Source organism: Dama dama, chromosome 17, assembly GCF_033118175.1.
Source record: "Dama dama isolate Ldn47 chromosome 17, ASM3311817v1, whole genome shotgun sequence".
Classification (NCBI taxonomy): domain Eukaryota; kingdom Metazoa; phylum Chordata; class Mammalia; order Artiodactyla; family Cervidae; genus Dama; species Dama dama.
The window spans coordinates 22527068-22544816 of NC_083697.1; the positions used below are offsets into that span (position 1 = coordinate 22527068).

Consider the following 17749-nt stretch of genomic DNA (forward strand, 5'->3'; position numbering starts at 1 on the left):
CTAAATTATCTCTCAGGAAGAGGCCCACTGGAAGTGTGAAGGAGCCACCCTTGAAACATCCATGGAAAGCAGACCTCAAAGGTGCAAATGGTAGACTCTGAAAGGCCAGGAGATGAATTTCCCAGATCCCCCTTTCAAGGAAGTTCTGACCGCCTGGCTGTGAAGAGAGTGGTCAGCGGACACTTCTCTCTGACAGCAACTGAAGACCTGCCTCACCCAAGGACATGCATTTCCTGGGCAACTGTCACCAGGTCACCGAAAAAGGCAGGCAGGACCCAGCCATTTCTGCATGACCCAGGGCCCCTGTGACCGGCCACTATCACTCCAGAGGGCCCACTGCCCCCGACCCAGAGCTGGCCGAGGCTGTGTCAGACCCACATTGCAGGCTGCTTTCTCTTTCTGTTCATTCCTGCTTCTGCTCCCTTCCTTTCCCCGGAGCTGATTCCTGGTAAGTATCTCCCACCCCAAACTCTGTCTCACACCTGCTTCCAGAGAATCGAACTGTGACAGCATTCTGCTGAGAGAAAAAGAATTTATCACAGGACAACCCATGATTGATAAAGGAACCATTTTGGTGAGGATTTTTAGTGTTCAGCATAGCATTCAATACGATGGACTTTTTACTCCTTACCATTTCCTAGTCTTCGTCCTTAAAGAAAAATATGATTCTGTTTTACCAAAGCATAAGGAATTTCTTTCAGTGGTTTCTGTCTATTCTAGCAAACAGAACAAGGCATTGTTCAGAATCGAGGTGGGGCATCAGTTTTCTCTGCGGGAAACACAGTCCCTCAGCTATTTGCTGAGGTCTTTTTTGGTTTCATTTACGGTAAAACTCTGGATTTTTGCCAAGTTCTCCACAAGTTCAAAAGTACAAAGCTCTTTAGGAGTCCTGCTCTTTTTAAATATTTTTTCAGAGGTTAAAAATTAAATTTCAAAAGAATACCTGGGGTGCAGAAGAGTCCACAGTAGAGACACAGATCCTGATTGTCTCCAACATGAAGCTTGGTCATGTCATTCTCTTACTTTTGTGCTTCTACTTAAGTTTTTGTGAGGTAAGCAATTCAATATTTATGCAAACTTTTAAGTAGATATTTCAAGTATTGTAAAAATACAGAAAAAAATCTCAAGGATATTATTTTGACTTAAAGATTACATAGTTTACTTGCCAACGATGACAGTATTTAGTCAGTAACCAAGATTTTATGTTATATCTCGATGAAAGAGCTTGAAGAAATTGCTTTTTTCATATGCTATTATCTGTGCATAGAGATTGGATTGAATGAGAATTTTACTAATAGACCTATGATTTATAGTAATTATTAAATCAGTAAACATTTATCAAGCCCTATCTATGTGCAAGGTATAGCAATGGACAAGACTGATCCTTCCTTCAGTAGCCTTTTGTACGGTTGTAGAAAGATGATACAAATATACCAATGAAGAAACAAAACACATAATTTGAAAAATATTTGAAAACATGAGAAGGAACTGTTACGAGACATATATATTTAATTGCCCCAAAATGGCACAAATATCACCTGCCAAGGGACTTTAATGAGAGGAAAAATCCCTTCCTGCTCGCAGATCAAGAAGGGTTTGTGGGACAAGTGGGATTTGAGCTAGACCTATAATTCTGGATTAGATCTGATCAGTGGAGAGAAAGAGGAAGTGATTTTCAGCCTGAAAAACAGCAAGTGGTATGGCCAGAAAGACAGAAAAACACTGGGCTCCTCTCCATGAATAAACCCACTTGATCAGAGTAGAGACTTTGTAGGCAACTCAAGGAGTTAAAGCCAAAACAGCAGATTGTAGCCAGTCTGGAAGGTAGGCTGTTAAGGTTAGGAATGTTTAAGACATTTTAGAGACTTACTGATGATTGCCTACTTTTGTGATCAAAGAGTTTTGAAACAATTCAAAATATTGTTTTGTGTTAAAGTCTGTTTATAGCAGCAAATGTTTAAAGAAAACTACCTAAGATATCAGAATTAAATACTTAAGTTTCTTATAAGTTCTAAACTATATATGCAATGTTTATAGTATAAACCAAATGGAAATAAAGTAAGTGCTTATTGATTAAAATAGATTAAACTCTTGCACATCCAGAAATAACTATCACATTAAAATGGTGCTTTTATATTTATTGAAATAAAAATAATGCCTCACTAAAATCTTGTTTTTGTTAAGAAGAAAAATACACACACATATATACACAAATATATTAATAAATGCTTATATAAATGGCAGTTTAAAAGTTCATGAGGGGTGTATATTAAACAGATAACAGTTGGTATCTCTGAGTAATGGGATTACTCATGATTTTTATGTTTTATATATTTATGAATTTTCAGAGTTCAAAAATTTTGTCTTATTCATTCTTCATTTTTCTTTTTTAAATATCAGATAAATGTGTGCTACATTATAACAAGAAAAATTTGTTTTCTGAAAAAAGGATATTTCAGCCACATTTTGGGTTCCTGGAACAAAAACAGAGTAAAACAGAAAACTGAAAATAGTTTTCACTTACACAAAGGAAAAGAGCCTCTTTCTTTTACTGAACAATCATCCAATCATAAAATTGTCTTCATTCCTTTAAGAAACAGCATTTTGAAAAGAGTTGATATCGTATTTGTGAAACCACAACTTCATAAAAATACTATTATTATTTCTTTATAAAAGGAAATGGTATGATTTTTTATGCCACCTGCTGAGAAATAATCATTTTTAAATGGAGCTTATCATAGAGATAGGGTCTTCCCTGGTGGCTCAGCAGTAAAGACTCCACCTGCCAATTCAGGAGACCTGGGTTCTTCCCTGGGTTGGGAAGATCCCCTGGAAAAGGAAATGGCAACCCACTCCAGTATTCTTGCCTGGGAAATCCCATGGACAGAGGAGCCTGGTGGGCTACAGTCCATGGGGTCACAAAGAATCAGACCTGATTTAGTGGCTGAAGAGCAACAACCATCAGTTCAGTTCAGTTGCTCAGTCGTGTCCGACTCTTTGCGACCCCATGAATCGCAGCACGCCAGGCCTCCCTGTCCATCACAAACTCCAGGAGTTTACTCAAACTCATGTCCATCGAGTCAGTGATGCCATCCAACCATCTCATCCTCTGTCGTCCCCTTCTCCTCCTGCCCCCAATCCCTCCCAACATCAGGGTCTTTTCCAACAAGTCAACTCTTCACATGAGGTGGCCAAAGTATTGGAGTTTCAGCTTCAGCATCAGTCCTTCCAATGAACACCCAGGACTTATCTCCTTTAGGATGGACTGGTTGGATCTCCTTGCAGTCCAAGGGACTCTCAAAAGTCTTCTCCAACACCATAGTTCAAAAGCATCAATTTTTCAGCACTCAGCTTTCTTCACAGTCCAACTGTCACATCCGTACATGACCACTGGAAAAACCATAGCCTTGACCAGACGGACCTTTGCTGACAAAGTAATGTCTCTGCTTTTTAATATGCTATCTAGGTTGGTCATAACTTTCCTTCCAAGAGTAAGCGTCTTTTAATTTCATGGCTGCAACAACCATAGAGACAACATAAATATGTTCTAAGTTTTAAAATGTATCTCTACATTTTCAACATGACATAAAATATGTACAGCTGAGGGAAACTTTTGTATTTTAAAAGCTGGGAGCAGATTTCCTTCTCAGGGATAAAAAGCCCCACTCCTTTTTTATATCAAAACATTTTGATGGACTGATTTGAAAGTGGATTATGTCAATGATGGGGTGGGCTGGCAGTGAAGTTGTTCTAACAGTGAAATGAGAATCCTGGTTTTACTGAACCTATCCAGACAAAGAGGTAAGGGGACTTAGGAAAGGGTGGGAAAGAAACTCAGAGTGCAGAGGTAGTGGCTACTGTGTCAATAACAAAGGGATACTAAGGAACAGGGATCTCGGTCCTTGGAACTCTGTAGGCAAGAATTTTGGAGTACGTAGCCATTCCCTTCTCTGCAGGATCTTTCCAACCCAAGGATCGAACCATCTCCTGCATTGCAGGCAGCTTCTTTACCATCAGAGCCACCAGGGAAGCCCCAGTAATGAATAGGGAAGCCAAATATTTTAGTCAATATGGTAAAATACTGTGATATGCTTGGCTGTGACATAATCCCCGACCAAAACCTTTAATTTTTTTTTAACCCTAAAAGCATATTATAAACTTTGGTTTATATGGGTAGTATTTTGGAAGGAAAGAACTGGGGTGATGGTCAACAGAATGATGAGATCTGGAAATAGAATATGCACAAGAGGCAATACACAGTGCAGAGAGTGATGTCAGCTAGCAAGGCAGAGTAGGCAAATCCAAACACTTGTCCCCCCACCAAAAAAAAGTAGAAAAGTCAAGCAAACTTTCAAAACCAACTTTGTCAGAACTCCAGTTATCAAAGTCCTACAGTATCCAAGTGAATGCCGAATGAAGTAAAAAGGCAACTTAAAAATGGTTGGAAAACTGCAGTATTTCTACTTGCTCTTATCCCACCCAGATATCAACTCAGTGGCAGTCTTGAAGATAGCAATCCAGATTCCCAGTGTGGAACTCTAGTCGCCAGTTCTAAATGGAGCAGAGCAGACTTTATTTAAAAAGAAATTGTGTTTGTCTGTTCTAACCTATCCAGGGGCTACTTGAAAGACTGAAACAATAAATTTGTCTTTGTTTCATCTAACTTGGAACTCAGAGTGGAAAGGCAGCAGGCATTCCTCAAAAACATAAAGGCAAGCAAATAAACAATTACCCCCACCTGAGACAAAAGATAACGGTTGAGGCCTACAATAGAGTGCTGAAGCTTGGAAGGAAACATTTTCATTGGAAATTAGGGCATTCAAAAGCCCCTGTGTATCCTGGGGAATTTAGAAATCAACACACATGCCCAGTGCAAGATGAAGCCCAGAAAACACCTAAGAAGACCCTAAGCCTACATCTTCAGGCTCAGTGCAAGCATGAAGTAAAAGCTAAGACAGAATTGTAAACACTGGTTAAGTGCTGAGCACTGATGTGCCCCAGTGCAGAGCCAATTTGCAAACTCAGAAGAGGTTTTTTTATTGTTCTCAGTTTCAAGGATTCCTTATTCTTTTCTTTCCTTCTTTCCTTTCTTTCTTTTATTTCCTTCTTCCTTCCTTTCTCTTTTTTCCCCTCCCTCTCCCTTTCCCTTTCTCTTTCTCTCTCTCTGGTTCCTTGTGTGGAAGGAAATCTTTGTCTAAATCCTAGATAAATGCAAGGTAAAGGAACTGTTAGGTAGTTAGAATAGGGAAAAGGAGTTCAAAATGGCAGTGGCTAAAAGACCTGGAAGGGAAAAGTCCTCGAAAATAGAACAAAGGAAGGTCCGGGGACCAGAGTGAGGACCTCAGGTAGAACAGTGCTCCTGCCTAAGCCCAGTTTGCATAGGGCAGGCTCAGGGGGAACAAAAAAACATATAAAAAGAAGAGCCAAAGCCCTCTTCTCTCTCTCTCTCTCTCCTGCACGATGGGGCACTCTTCTCTTCCCGTCTTTGGATCCAAGTGCCCTCACACCTCGAAGATGGATTTTCCTGCTATCATCTAAATAAAATAGAGCTGTAGCATTGATTTATTTAAGAGCTATAATACTGGTCTGTCCAAGACCCAAGAGGTGTGACCTGCCGAGGGGGCTTCAATGTCCGTCACTCCAAATTTTTGTTGTGACAAGAAAAAGAACTGAGGAGCATACACTCGCTTGACAGAACCAAGACTTCAGAAACCACACATGACAAAAAAAAATCCTTATAGAAACAATTTGGAAAAATTAGTAAACAGCTATAATCTACAGGAGTCAAGGAAAGCAAACTTTGAGGAGAAGAAAGAATTTGATTTCAAGAATTACAGCATTATAATATTCAAAATATCCAATCTTCAACAAAGAATATGAAGCATGCAATGAAACAAGAAAATATGGCCCATTCACAGGAGAAATTTCTAAGGAAGGACAGACTTTGTAGCCACCAGACAAAGACTTTAAGTCAAACATCTTAAATATATTCAAATAGCCAAAAAAAAAAAAAACAAGGAGGATGTAGGAACAAATAGAAAATATCCATAAAAAGATAGAAATTATAAAAGGAATTAGACTGAAAAGTAAAACAAAGAATTCACTAGAGGGTTTTAATAGCAGATTTGAGCAGGCGGAGGAGTAAGTGAAGCTGAAGATTGGTCAATTAAATTATCTAATCTGAGGAGCAGAAAGAAAAAAGAATAAAAAGAGAAACCATCAGTATATACACAACTGGGATCTCAGAAGGAGAAGAGAGAGTCAGAATATTTGAAGAAGTAATAGCCAAAAACTTCTTAAATTTGATAAATGACAATGAATCTAGAATGTCCCTGGTGATCCAGTGGCTAAGAATCCGCCTGCCAATACAGGGGACACAAGTTCCATCCCCGGCCTGGGAGGATTCCACACGCCGTGGGGCAACGAAGCCTGTGCACCCCAACTGCTGGGCGCACGCACTCTAGAGCCTGTGCTTCGCAACAAGCAAAGCCGCTGCCGTGAGAAGCACCGCACCGAGGGAGGAGGCTCCACTTGCAGCAACTAGAGAGGGCCTGTGTGCAGCAGTGAAGACCCAGTACAGCCAGAGATTAGTTAATTAATTAAAAAAAAAAAAAAAGGTGGTCAACCTCAGTCATTGGGGGGGAAATGCAGATAAAATTATTCTCTGATGACATTTTTATATACCTAATTGACAAAGATAAAAATGTTTAATGTTTTGTGTTCTGTGGTCAAGAAAATGGAAAATAGGCCCTGTCATATACCCTGGATGAAGGGATGAAGGGATGACCCCTGGAGAAGGGATAGGCTACCCACTCCAATATTCCGGCCTGGAGAATACAATGGACTATATAGTCCATGGGGTTGAAGAAATATCAATAACCTCAGATATGCAGATGACACCACCCTTATGGCAGAAAGTGAAGAAGAACTAAAGAGCCTCTTGACGAAAGTGAAAGAGGAGAGTGAAAAAGTGGCTTAAAGCTCATGGCATCCGGTCCCATCACTTCATGGCAAATAGATGGGGAAACAATGAAAACAGACAAAAAAACAATGAAAACAACAAAAACTTCATTTTGGGGGGCTCCAAAATCACTGCAGATGGTGACAGCAGCCATGAAATTAAAAGACACTTGCTCCTTGGAAGAAAAGCTATGACCAACCTAGACAGCACGTTAAAAAGCAGAGACACGACTTTGCCAACAAAGGTCCGTCTAGTCAAAGCTATGGTTTTTCCAGTAGTCATGTATGGATGTGAGAGTTGGACCATAAAGAAAGCTGAGCGCCGAAGAATTGATGCTTTTGAACTGTGTGTTGGAGAAGACTCTTGAGAGTCCCTTGGACTGCAAGGAAATCAAACCAGTCAATCCTAAAAGGAATCAGTCCTGAATATTCATTGGAAGGACTGATGCTGAAGCTGAAACTGTTTCAACAAACCTGAAACTCGAATACTTTGGCCATTTGATGTGAAGAAACAACTCATTGGAAAAGACCCTCTTGCTGGTAAAGACTGAAGGCAGGAGGAGAAGGGGACATCAGAGGATGAGATGGTTGGATGGCATCACCAACTTGATGATGGACATGAGTTTGAGTGAGCTCCGTGAGTTGGTGAGGACAGGCAAGCCTGACGTGCTGCAGTTCATGGGGTTGCAGAGTTAGACATGACTGAGCGACTGAACTGAACTGATATATTGATGATAAGAGTTCAAATTTGAGCAATTTCTAGAGACAGAAGGGCTTCCCAGGTAAAGAATCCACCTGCCAATGCAGGAGACCCAGGTTCACCCCTGGGTGGGGAAGATCTCCTGGAGTAGGAAATGACAACTCATTCCAGTATCCTTGCCTGGAAAACTTCATGAACAGAGGAGCTTGGTGGGCCACAGTCCATGGGGTCACAAGAGTTTGCAACTGAGCATGCACACTAGACAGAGAAATTAGCCAATATCTTTCAAAACTAAAACTGCTCATTTCTTTGATTCGGTAATGTTACTCCCAGGTAAGTACTGACAAATATACTTAGCATATGGGGGAAATGATGTATATTATATGAGGAGATTTATTACAACACTGTTCATAATAACAGAACATTGGAAACAATCTAAATGCTCTTTGTGGGCTCCTGGTTGTAAATTATACTGGTGTTGGGGGTGCAGAATTAGTAAAGTGTGGGTTCACATATGCACTGATGATCTCTGGAAAGGTTCACTAGAGACTATTAAGTGGTTGACTCTGAGGTAGTGCTTGAATGTGTTGAATGGATAACAGAAGGAGAGAAATATAATTTTTACAGGCACGCTTTTGAATATGTTTGTAATATTTCTGTGTGTTTTCTATTTTTTAAAATACCAATTAAAAATGAAAATTTTTTTCATCCATTTTACATTCATTATAAAAAGAACAAGACCAAGAAACTATACCATTGTTTTGTTTTGTTTTATACTCTCTGAGGCAAAAGTGATGGAAATAACCCCGAAATAAAATTGGAGGAAAAAATTGCTAGTGAAGCCCACGATGAGAAGGAATTGAGGCCACATAGGGCCTAAGACTCTTTCAACAGAAATGTTTCTGATGTGATTGTTAACTTTCAGGATATGAGCTGTTTATTCACTTCTGGAAGAAAGACAAAAGTCTATATTGCTTACTCTTTTTGAAAGTTTTCCATCTTATTCCTCAGTGTTTTTCCAGGAAAATCATTATTGTACCTGTTGGCCATCATAATGCAATCATCACAAAATCTCAGTGGCATGTAACTTTAGTTTACTCACCTACAGGTTAGCTGGAGATCATCTCAGTGAAGGTGGGCTCAGCTGGAGCGATTCTTCATTGCTGGCCTGATCATCTTCTTCCCATAGCTATGGCAGAGAAACAGAAAGACAAACCCAGTTGCACAAGTACCCTCCAAGCATCTCTTATGTCACACATGCTGACTTCCTTGTCCAAAGCAAGTCACTGGCCAGGCCCAGAATCTAGAAGTAGGAAAATATACCTCCCCTCTCCGAAGGAAGAGATAACAGCAAAGGATAGGATGAATAATAGTAGAGTTGGGGCCATAAGCAGTCTGCCACTAGCAGTCAGCATCACACTAGCATTGTACAGGATCCCAAGTGTTTATTTCTGCCTTCCCATGTATTTCTGCTCTTCACAACAGCTCTGTGAGGATATTATTTTTATTTTCCACATTTCACAGAAGAAGAAGCAACCATAAAGGTAAAGTCATTTACCAAAAATCACACAACTAGTTAGCAGTAGAAGGGGAATTTTTGACTCTTTTACAGCAAACAGTCAGAGGGAAAATGGTGGACTTTTGCTCTATTTGGTTTTAATTGATCTTGTTTTTTTCTTTTGTTTATAGGCTACTTTTGGAAAACGAAAATCAAACGCAGTGAAGAAATCAGAGGTAACGCTATATGGCTGTACACCGGGGTGGGATAGTAGATTGTTTTTTTTTCTTGTTTGTTGTCTAATAACCAACTGTCCATCTAAAAGGCCTTCACTGGGAAATTCCCTGGAGGGCAAGTGGTTAGGACTCCATGCTTTCACTGACAGGAGTGCAGGGTCAATCCCTGGTTGAGGAACTAAGATCCCACAATCCATGTGCCACAGCATAAAAAAAGGCTAACCTGTACTCCTGCCTAGAATAAAAAGATAACGTTTACAGCAGGATAACGATTACAGCATCACAAAAACCAAAGAAATGATCCTCCCTTAAAAAAACAAACAGCAGCTAAGGGAGTTGAGTCATGTTTTAGAGATAACTAGGCTATAGTAGTAATCACTAAAAATGTGTGTGTGTGTGTCCCCAGTATATGTGAATATATTTATTTATAAATAATATATACTCTACTGTATAAATACACTTTAAAAAAGAAAAATTTAAAAACAAGTATTTTAATAATAATCTTACTGTTAATCTTTAATGAAATAATGTCATCAAATACAGTGTTTTTTAATTTTTTTGTTTGATTTTAATATCATATTAGTTGGAAAAGATACCTTACAAAGAGCAACATACACAATAAACACAGGGAAAGTTTCAATAATGATATTAGATGGAAACCTATATTTCAATCAGTCTCTTTAATATTATTGATTGGGGGAAGGTTGGCTTCTTTTCATATCTGATTAGCTTTCTATTGTCTTGAACCCCATGGGGTGGCTAATGAACAGCTTCTACTGTAGCTGGAAGTGTAGACTCTGCCGTTTTCTTGTTTATTGATGTTGTATTTTGGCATTATTGTCAATCTGGTATCATTTCACTACATGAATCTCTAAATCACTTGTCCATCTGCGAAGATTATTTCAGCTAAAACTAGATGATATAATCTATAATGTCCCATAATCAAGCACATGAATATGATTCTCCATCCTAAAACAGAAACCTTATCTTGACCCCATGTTGTTGTTCACCCACTCAGCTATGTCCAACTCTTTGCGACCCCATGGACTGCAGCACGCCAGACTTCCCTGTCCTTCACCATCTCCTGGAGCCTACTCAAACTCACGTCCATTGAGTTGATGATGCCATCCAACCATCTCATCCTCTGTCATCCCCTTCTCTTCCTGCCTTCAATCTTTCCCAGCATCAGGGTCTTTTCTTATGAGTCAGCTCTTCACATCAGGTGGTCAAAGTATTGGAGCTTCAGCTTCAACATCAGTCCCAAATCTTGGGACTGATTTCCTTTAGGATTGACTGGTTTGATCTCCTTGCAGTCCAAGGGACTTCCAAGAGTCTTCTCCAACGCCACAGTTCAAAATCAACAATTCTTCGATGCTCAACCTTCATGGTCCAACTCTCACATCCATGCATGACCACTGGAAAAACCATAGCTTTGACGAGATGGACTTTTATTGGCATAGTAATGTCTCTGCTTTTTAATATGCTGTCTATGTTTGTCATAGGTTTTCTTCCAAGGAGCATGTCTCCTTTAATTTCATTGTTGCAGTCACCATCTGCAGTGATTTTGGAGCCCAAGAAAATAGTCTGTCACGTTTCCATTGTTTCCCCATCTTTTTGCCATAAAGTGATGGGATCAGATGCCATGATCTTAGTTTTCTGAATGGTGAGCTTTAAGCCAACTTTTTCACTCTCCTCTTTTACCTTCATCAAGAGGCTCTTTAGTTCCTCTTCACTTTCTGCCATAGGGTGGTGTCATCTGCATATCTGAGGTTATTTATATTTCTCCTGGTGATCTTGATTCCAGCTTGTGCTTCATCTAGCCTGGCATTTCACATGATGTACTCTGCATATAAGTTAAATAAGCAGGGTGACAATATACAGCCTTGACGTACTCCTTTCCCAATTTTGAACTAGTCTGTTGTTCCATGTCCAGTTCTGACTGTTGCTTCTTGACTGGCACACAGGTTTCACAGGAGCCAGGTAAGGTGGTCTGGTGTTCCCATCTCTTTAAGAATTTTCCACAGTTTGCTGTGATCCACAGAGTCAAAGGCTTTAATGCAGTCAGTAATGTCCTCCAATTATTACCCCATTTCTCTGTGCTTCTTGACATCTAATCTTCCAAAAAGTTTCTTTGCTCAGTTTCTCTTTCTATTATTTCGTGGGGCTTCCCAACAGAGTATCACACAACTGCTAGTCATCCCTTCCTTCTCTCTGCCTCTGTGTCACCATTTTCTATTTATTTGTCTTTTACTTCACTGGCCACGTCTTCTTATCTCCTTTACCAGTTCTTCATTATCTGCCTACCCTCTCAACATCATTTGCTCATATCCCCCAGTGGATAAGTCAAAGTCTTTTCAGTAGCCAACAAGGTCCTGTGTGATCAATCACACATCCTCCAATTCTCTGGCCTCATCTCCCCCTGTTCTCCCTTCAGCCATTCCCAGCCCTCCAGCCACACCCAGCGTCCTGGTCCAAGAGCACATCACATATACTTCTACCCCTCAACTTTTGCTCTGGTTGTTCCCTCTGACTGTGACACTTCACCTCTAGATATCTACGTGGCTTGCTCACTCACCTTCAGGCATCTGCTTCAAGGTAAATTTTTCCTCAGAGTCTTCCTTGACAACCCTATATGCAAAAATAGCAATCCTTCCCCTCACTCTGTCTCTCTCTTACTGTGTATTTGTATTTGTCATGTTATGTCATACTACATATTTATTATTTTGAAAAAATATTTATTTGTCTGCACTGGGTCTTATTTGGAATCTTTAATTGTGACATGTGGGATGTCGCACATGTCCTGGGATTGAACCTGGGCCCCCTGCATTGGGAACACAAAGGCTTAGCCACTGGATCACCAGGGAAGTATCTATGTTTATTCTTTATTTACTTTTGGCGCTTGTGTCCCCAGGACCCAAAACAGTGCCTAGCATATAGTAGACTCGCAATAAATAGTGAATGAATACGCTGTGAAGAGCCAATCCATATTCAAATATTAGTGAAGGTTCATTTCTTTCTTTCTACTTTTTCAATAAAACATACAAAGTTATTTTACCCTCTGGGTTATCTTCACATCCCCGGGGTTTATGTAATCCACTTTGAAAATTATTGGACGATAGGAGTGGCTCTCCATCCGTGGGGAGTATAAGAATCTTTATGGAGCCAGTTTACAGTACAGATGCCAAGATCTTCCCTCAGAAATTCTGATTCAGGAGGTCTCCTGCTTGGATCCAAGAATCTGCATTTGCAAGATTATACACCTCACATGAGTGATGCAGACAGTCCCAGGCTACAACTGAGAGTACTTTTCATACATTTGGTACTCTTCTTTTTCAGCTTTTAATTCCAGGCTCAACAAAAATGGGGAAAAAACTTCTTTAGCCATACTCCATCAACTCACACATAGCTTACACACAGAATGATTCAGTTCGTCCCAATCTCCATAGACAAGTGGTTCTCAAAGTTTTGGATTATAAAGACTATATCTAGATGGCTATCTGTATCAGTCAGTTTTGGCTATGCTGCAATAAGAAAGTGAAAGTGCAGTCACTCAGTCCTATCCAACTCTTTGTGACCCCATGGACTGTAACCCACCAGGCTCCTCTGTCCATGGGATTCTCCAGGCAAGAATACTGGAGTGGGTTGCCATTTCCTTCTCCAGGGGATCTTCCCGACCCAGGGTTAAGACCTAGCTATTCTTCCCAATAACTTCAAATAGTCAAGGAAATAAACTGTTGCAAAAAGCATTATAGCAGTTCTGATTTTTTTAAACCAAAACAAAATTTCTGCTTCTCTTCCAAGATTAATTCCCTTCAAAGCTTCAAGGAAAAACAAACAAGGAAGCAAAACAAAACCCCACATACAAAAACAAAAAACCACTGATGGTAAAGAGAAGCTTTTTACTCACATTATCAATTTGAAAAAAACAATACTTTTGCTGTTTTCTATGTATGAACAATCCTAGGACATTCCTCTGAAAAGCAGGTGTCCAGTGGCTAGAGAACGCTTTACCTTCAAGCAACTTTGAAAAGAATAAGATCAGCATAATACAGAATTTGAAATTCCAACTAGGGGGTGTGTGGGGAAAATGAGGAAGGATCTAGTTCTATCTAGGGCTTTAAGTAAGTTAAAATAAGGATGACAGGAAAGACTAATATGCCAACGAAGAGGAGAGTTGAGGTGCTTCCAAAAAAAACTTTAGTAGAGAAAATAGGAATGCTAAATCCCAGGAAGCCTGTAACAATCTACAATTGGTCCAAGTTAAAGACAAAACTGTCCAAACAATGTTGAAGTCTAAAGGAAGTTGAAAAGTAGTTTGTGAATTTTTGCTCTTGTAATAAGTTACAAATGTGGGTTTGGTCTCTTTTGCAATGTTCATATTATATTCATTTTTAATGTGAAGAAATAGTTGGGTTTTTCTCCTGCTGCAATAAGAACCAATCCTCAAATCTTAGTGGCTTGACTTAAGAAAAGTTAATTTTTTCTCGTGCAAGACTGTGGGTCTGGGTGACTCTCCAGTGAACACATCCTCCATGTGTTGGCCCAGCCTTCTGAGCTTGTTTGATTCTATGGTGCCTCTGAAACATATGTTCCCCTGATCACCGTAGCAGAGCAGAAGTAAGTAGCATTGTTGAGCACTGGAAATTAAATGTTTCTACCTGAAACCAATACATGTTACTTCAGCTCACATTTCTGTGTGCAAAGCAAGTCACCACCACATCCAGCCACAAGAAGAAAATGCAGTCTCACCTTTTGCTTGGAAGTAAGAGTTAAGTAAGATTTTAGTAAATAGTTTTACGTTTACCACAAAAACAAATCCTAAGGAAATACTTAGATCCACCCATCTACCTTTCACCATCAACTACAGGCAGAATAGTAGCTGTAATTTTAGTATCTGTTATTGTAGGAAGGAAGGAAGTTACACAATCAATATAATTTCAGTGATAATTTAAATAATTTTGCTTCTTATTAATTTTAACAGCTTCCACACACATTGGAAAGATAAATATACATGAATGTATGAGGAATAGTTTATATTCTGTCTACAGCAAACACTGGTGTAAAAATGCATGTACAAACCCCTTTAATAATGTCCTCTAAGATCATCAGCCTACTGCTCTAGACGTTGAGGATCCATGGACAACTGTGACTTACCCGGTCCCTTTAGAGTTAAAACTTTTTGCCATCAGGTTTTACACAGTGAATAAGAAAGCCTTACTTTTACTGTTTTCAGCCATCACCCCACAATAATTTCCTAACTTTCCTTTGATTATTGCCATTGTCAGCAGCCACAGTGTTGGTATTTGCCATTACCATTAACTTTAAATTTTAAATGGTAATATTATCATAAAATTGATTCTACTTACAATAAGAAATTGTAGAAATAGAAAACTGCTTAATTTCAAAGGCAATCTTCTCCCCCATGCTCTGGTTACACCTCCCATCCCATCCTCAACCTGATTCCAACAATTTTGCCCTTTCTCTCTTAAAGCTTCAATCTTTCCCATTCCGTTGGATTACTTACCTTACCCTTTACTCATGATGAAATCTCTCCTAACCTAACAACAAAAATCTCTTTACTGTGGCCCTTTATGATACTATCTTTCCATTTTTTTCCCTTCAAAGCCTAACTTTAATGTTTTCTATATTGAAAGCATGACGACCTTCTTTTTCATTTAGCTGTTTTTTTACTAAATTAATTCTATATACAATTACAAAGGCAAATAATACCATGTGGCTTTAAATCATGGAGATATTAAAATATTTAATAATTTATTTAACAATTGGTTGGGCTTAGATGGACTTCCCTGGTGGCTCAGATGGTAAAGAATCTGCCTGCAATGCAGGAGACCCAGGTTCGATCCCTGGGTCAGGAAGATCCTCTGGAGAAAGAAATAGCAACCCACTCCAGTATTCTTGCCTGGAGAATCCCATGGACAGAGGAGCCTGGAGGGCTACAGTCCTTGGGGTCACGAAAGGTCAGACATGACTGAGTGACTAACACAGACACACATAACATAAAACACCTCTATCACACACACACCTCCTCATCCTTGATTCTCTCAACTAGAGACAACAACTTTCAAATATTTGTTGTTTCTTCTGCTGTTTATATCAGATTCCTTAAAAACATATTCATACATCCATTCTTTTAACTAATCCTTTGGTTTTTTTAGACACTCCATCTTCTTCAGAAGTAGTAGGTGCCCCAGTTGCTAGGCTTTTCTGGAGTTCTCTGGGGGTTAATTTGCTTTATTCTTATGGACTTCCTTCATTAGGTTTGGGTTTCATTTCTCTCTCATGTGCTAAACCTATTACCACCATCCCATCTGCTTTCTGGCTTCCAACCTTTCAATAATGTCCCAAGTCTATAATCCTCTCCCCCATTCTCCTTGGCCTTATTGATTATGCCTTTTTAAAAAATTCTATTACTCTCATTTTAATGAAACTTGGACAGGAGGCAGAAGTTTCTGTAAAGTCTGTGTTGGGTCTCCCATGTCTGTGTACAGGACCAATCAACAGAGTTAACCCATGCTTCTGTTTCCATTTCTTCACTGCCCATTCTGGCCTCAGCTCATCGAGGTCTGGTTTCTGCCTCTGACATTCAGCTAAAACTTCTGCTTCAAGGATCCCAGTCATCTTTGTTCATCAAATTCAGTGGCCTTTTTTCAGATTCCTCTTCTGAAGCTCTCTGCAAAATTAGACGCATGAGCAACATCTCTCTGGCTGAAAAGCAAAATATCTTCTGCTTATTCCACATCCTCAGCTACTAAAGTGTAAAATTCTCCTCAGTGTTCTTTGCAGGGTTTTTTCAGTTTGTTTTTTGGGGGTCTTTTTGGTTGTTGGTCTGTTTTGTTTTTCACCTTTCATTCAATGCATTCCAGGCCCACCATGCCCCTGAGGCAAGTCTGAGCGAGGAGAAAGAAGCTTCTTCTGAAGTGAAGGTCAGAGTCTATATAATTACCCGGAATGGAAACTTGCTGTTATATTGTTGTAGCCACGCGTTCCGTGAAACAAACTCACTCAGAAGGACAATGCAGATAGTGGAGTGCAGTTTATTACACCAGTGGGCCCAAGGCAGAGTCTCCTCTTAGCGAAGGACCCCGACCAGTTTTTGTGAAAACCTTATATACCCTAAGTGTATGTGCCCAAACCTACCTCCCCAAATTGCCTGAAACTAGTCTGAACAAAGGAAAAGAAAGATACAATCAAAGTTAACCCATGATTCATATGCCTTAAGCCTAGGTAGTTAACAGTGGGCAATTATCAATAGGCCTGTGGTCATACCCCAATAAGCATAATAGAATTTATGATTCTATTTGGTTACACAGATAATTAGGGTATTCTTTTAGGCTATGGAGAGTCTAGGTACAAGCCCTGGGGCTCTTCCCTCCGGGGGGTCTGGTTTTCCAGTTGGTGTGTTGTTTCTATGTTGTTTCCATAGATACTGGGCATATAGCTCAGTCCATAGTCGGGCCCAAGATGGAGTCCTGCTTTCAAGATGGAGCCTGTTCTGTCTGTTTCCTCCTTCAATATATGACTCTTCCTGGGCCCAAGAGTCTTTTAATTTTTTGTTTTTGCTCTAAGAATGACTGAAAAGTCATTGACACTTGCCCAAGTTTCAGTCTAAAACTCAGGAGAAAATGACACCTCAGAAAGGGATAAATTTGGGAAAAAAAGAAAATTTTTCACCCAATTAAAATATTGCTTTTTCAGTAGAAAGGTGATTGTCCCTAAAAGGGTGACTGTCCCAGCTGTCAGGGCACTTAAATTTTATCGGTGGAAGGTACAGGAGCTAAATAATACAAAGTTCAACTCTAATAAGTGCTACCAAAAAAGGCACATAGAACCATGGAAAGTATTAACTAGTAGATTTTATTCTAGACCAGTGTATCAAAAATTGGTGTATTTAATGATAAATTTGTCAAATTTCCTGGTTATTTGATAAAGTTTACCAAAAATCACATCAGATAGAATGACTTTCACAACTTTTGCAAAGTTTTATGTGGTCTTTAAGTGACTGATTTTTGTCTTCATCACAGCCCTTAAAGATTGTTTAACTTGTTTCTGCCCCAGCTTGCTGTTACTGTAGCTGGAAGGCACTGAGCAAGAGTGGGGATTGGGGGTGGGGTGGGGACTCATGGCCGGAGGCTGGGGAGACCAGATAGAAGGAGGCCCATCCTTCACAGGGATGCCTGGGGCACAGAGAGAGAGACAGAGCATTGACTTTCCACAACTGGCTTTTGACCCAATTGAACTATTTCCAGCTTTCACTGTGTTTCTTCTGGATTGCTGCAGATCTTTTTTTTTTTTTTTAGCAGCACTGAACACATGTGGGATCTTAGTTTCCCAACC

General features: G+C 39.7%; 1 protein-coding gene across 2 annotated transcripts in view; it reads left to right on the forward strand.

The window, feature by feature from the left end:
- Positions 1 to 862: 862 nt before the first annotated feature.
- Positions 863 to 17749, forward strand: part of CFI (complement factor I) — a 46597-nt gene continuing 29710 nt past the window's right edge. Inside the window, exons 1-3 of one of the 2 annotated variants that reach the window (XM_061164218.1) lie at positions 863 to 1052; positions 9350 to 9394; positions 16279 to 16338. In XM_061164218.1, coding sequence (XP_061020201.1) covers positions 996 to 1052; positions 9350 to 9394; positions 16279 to 16338 — 162 coding nt within the window. In that variant the 5' untranslated portion in view covers positions 863 to 995. The remainder of the gene's footprint in view (positions 1053 to 9349; positions 9395 to 16278; positions 16339 to 17749) is intronic. The other variant, XM_061164219.1, reaches the window with a different exon arrangement.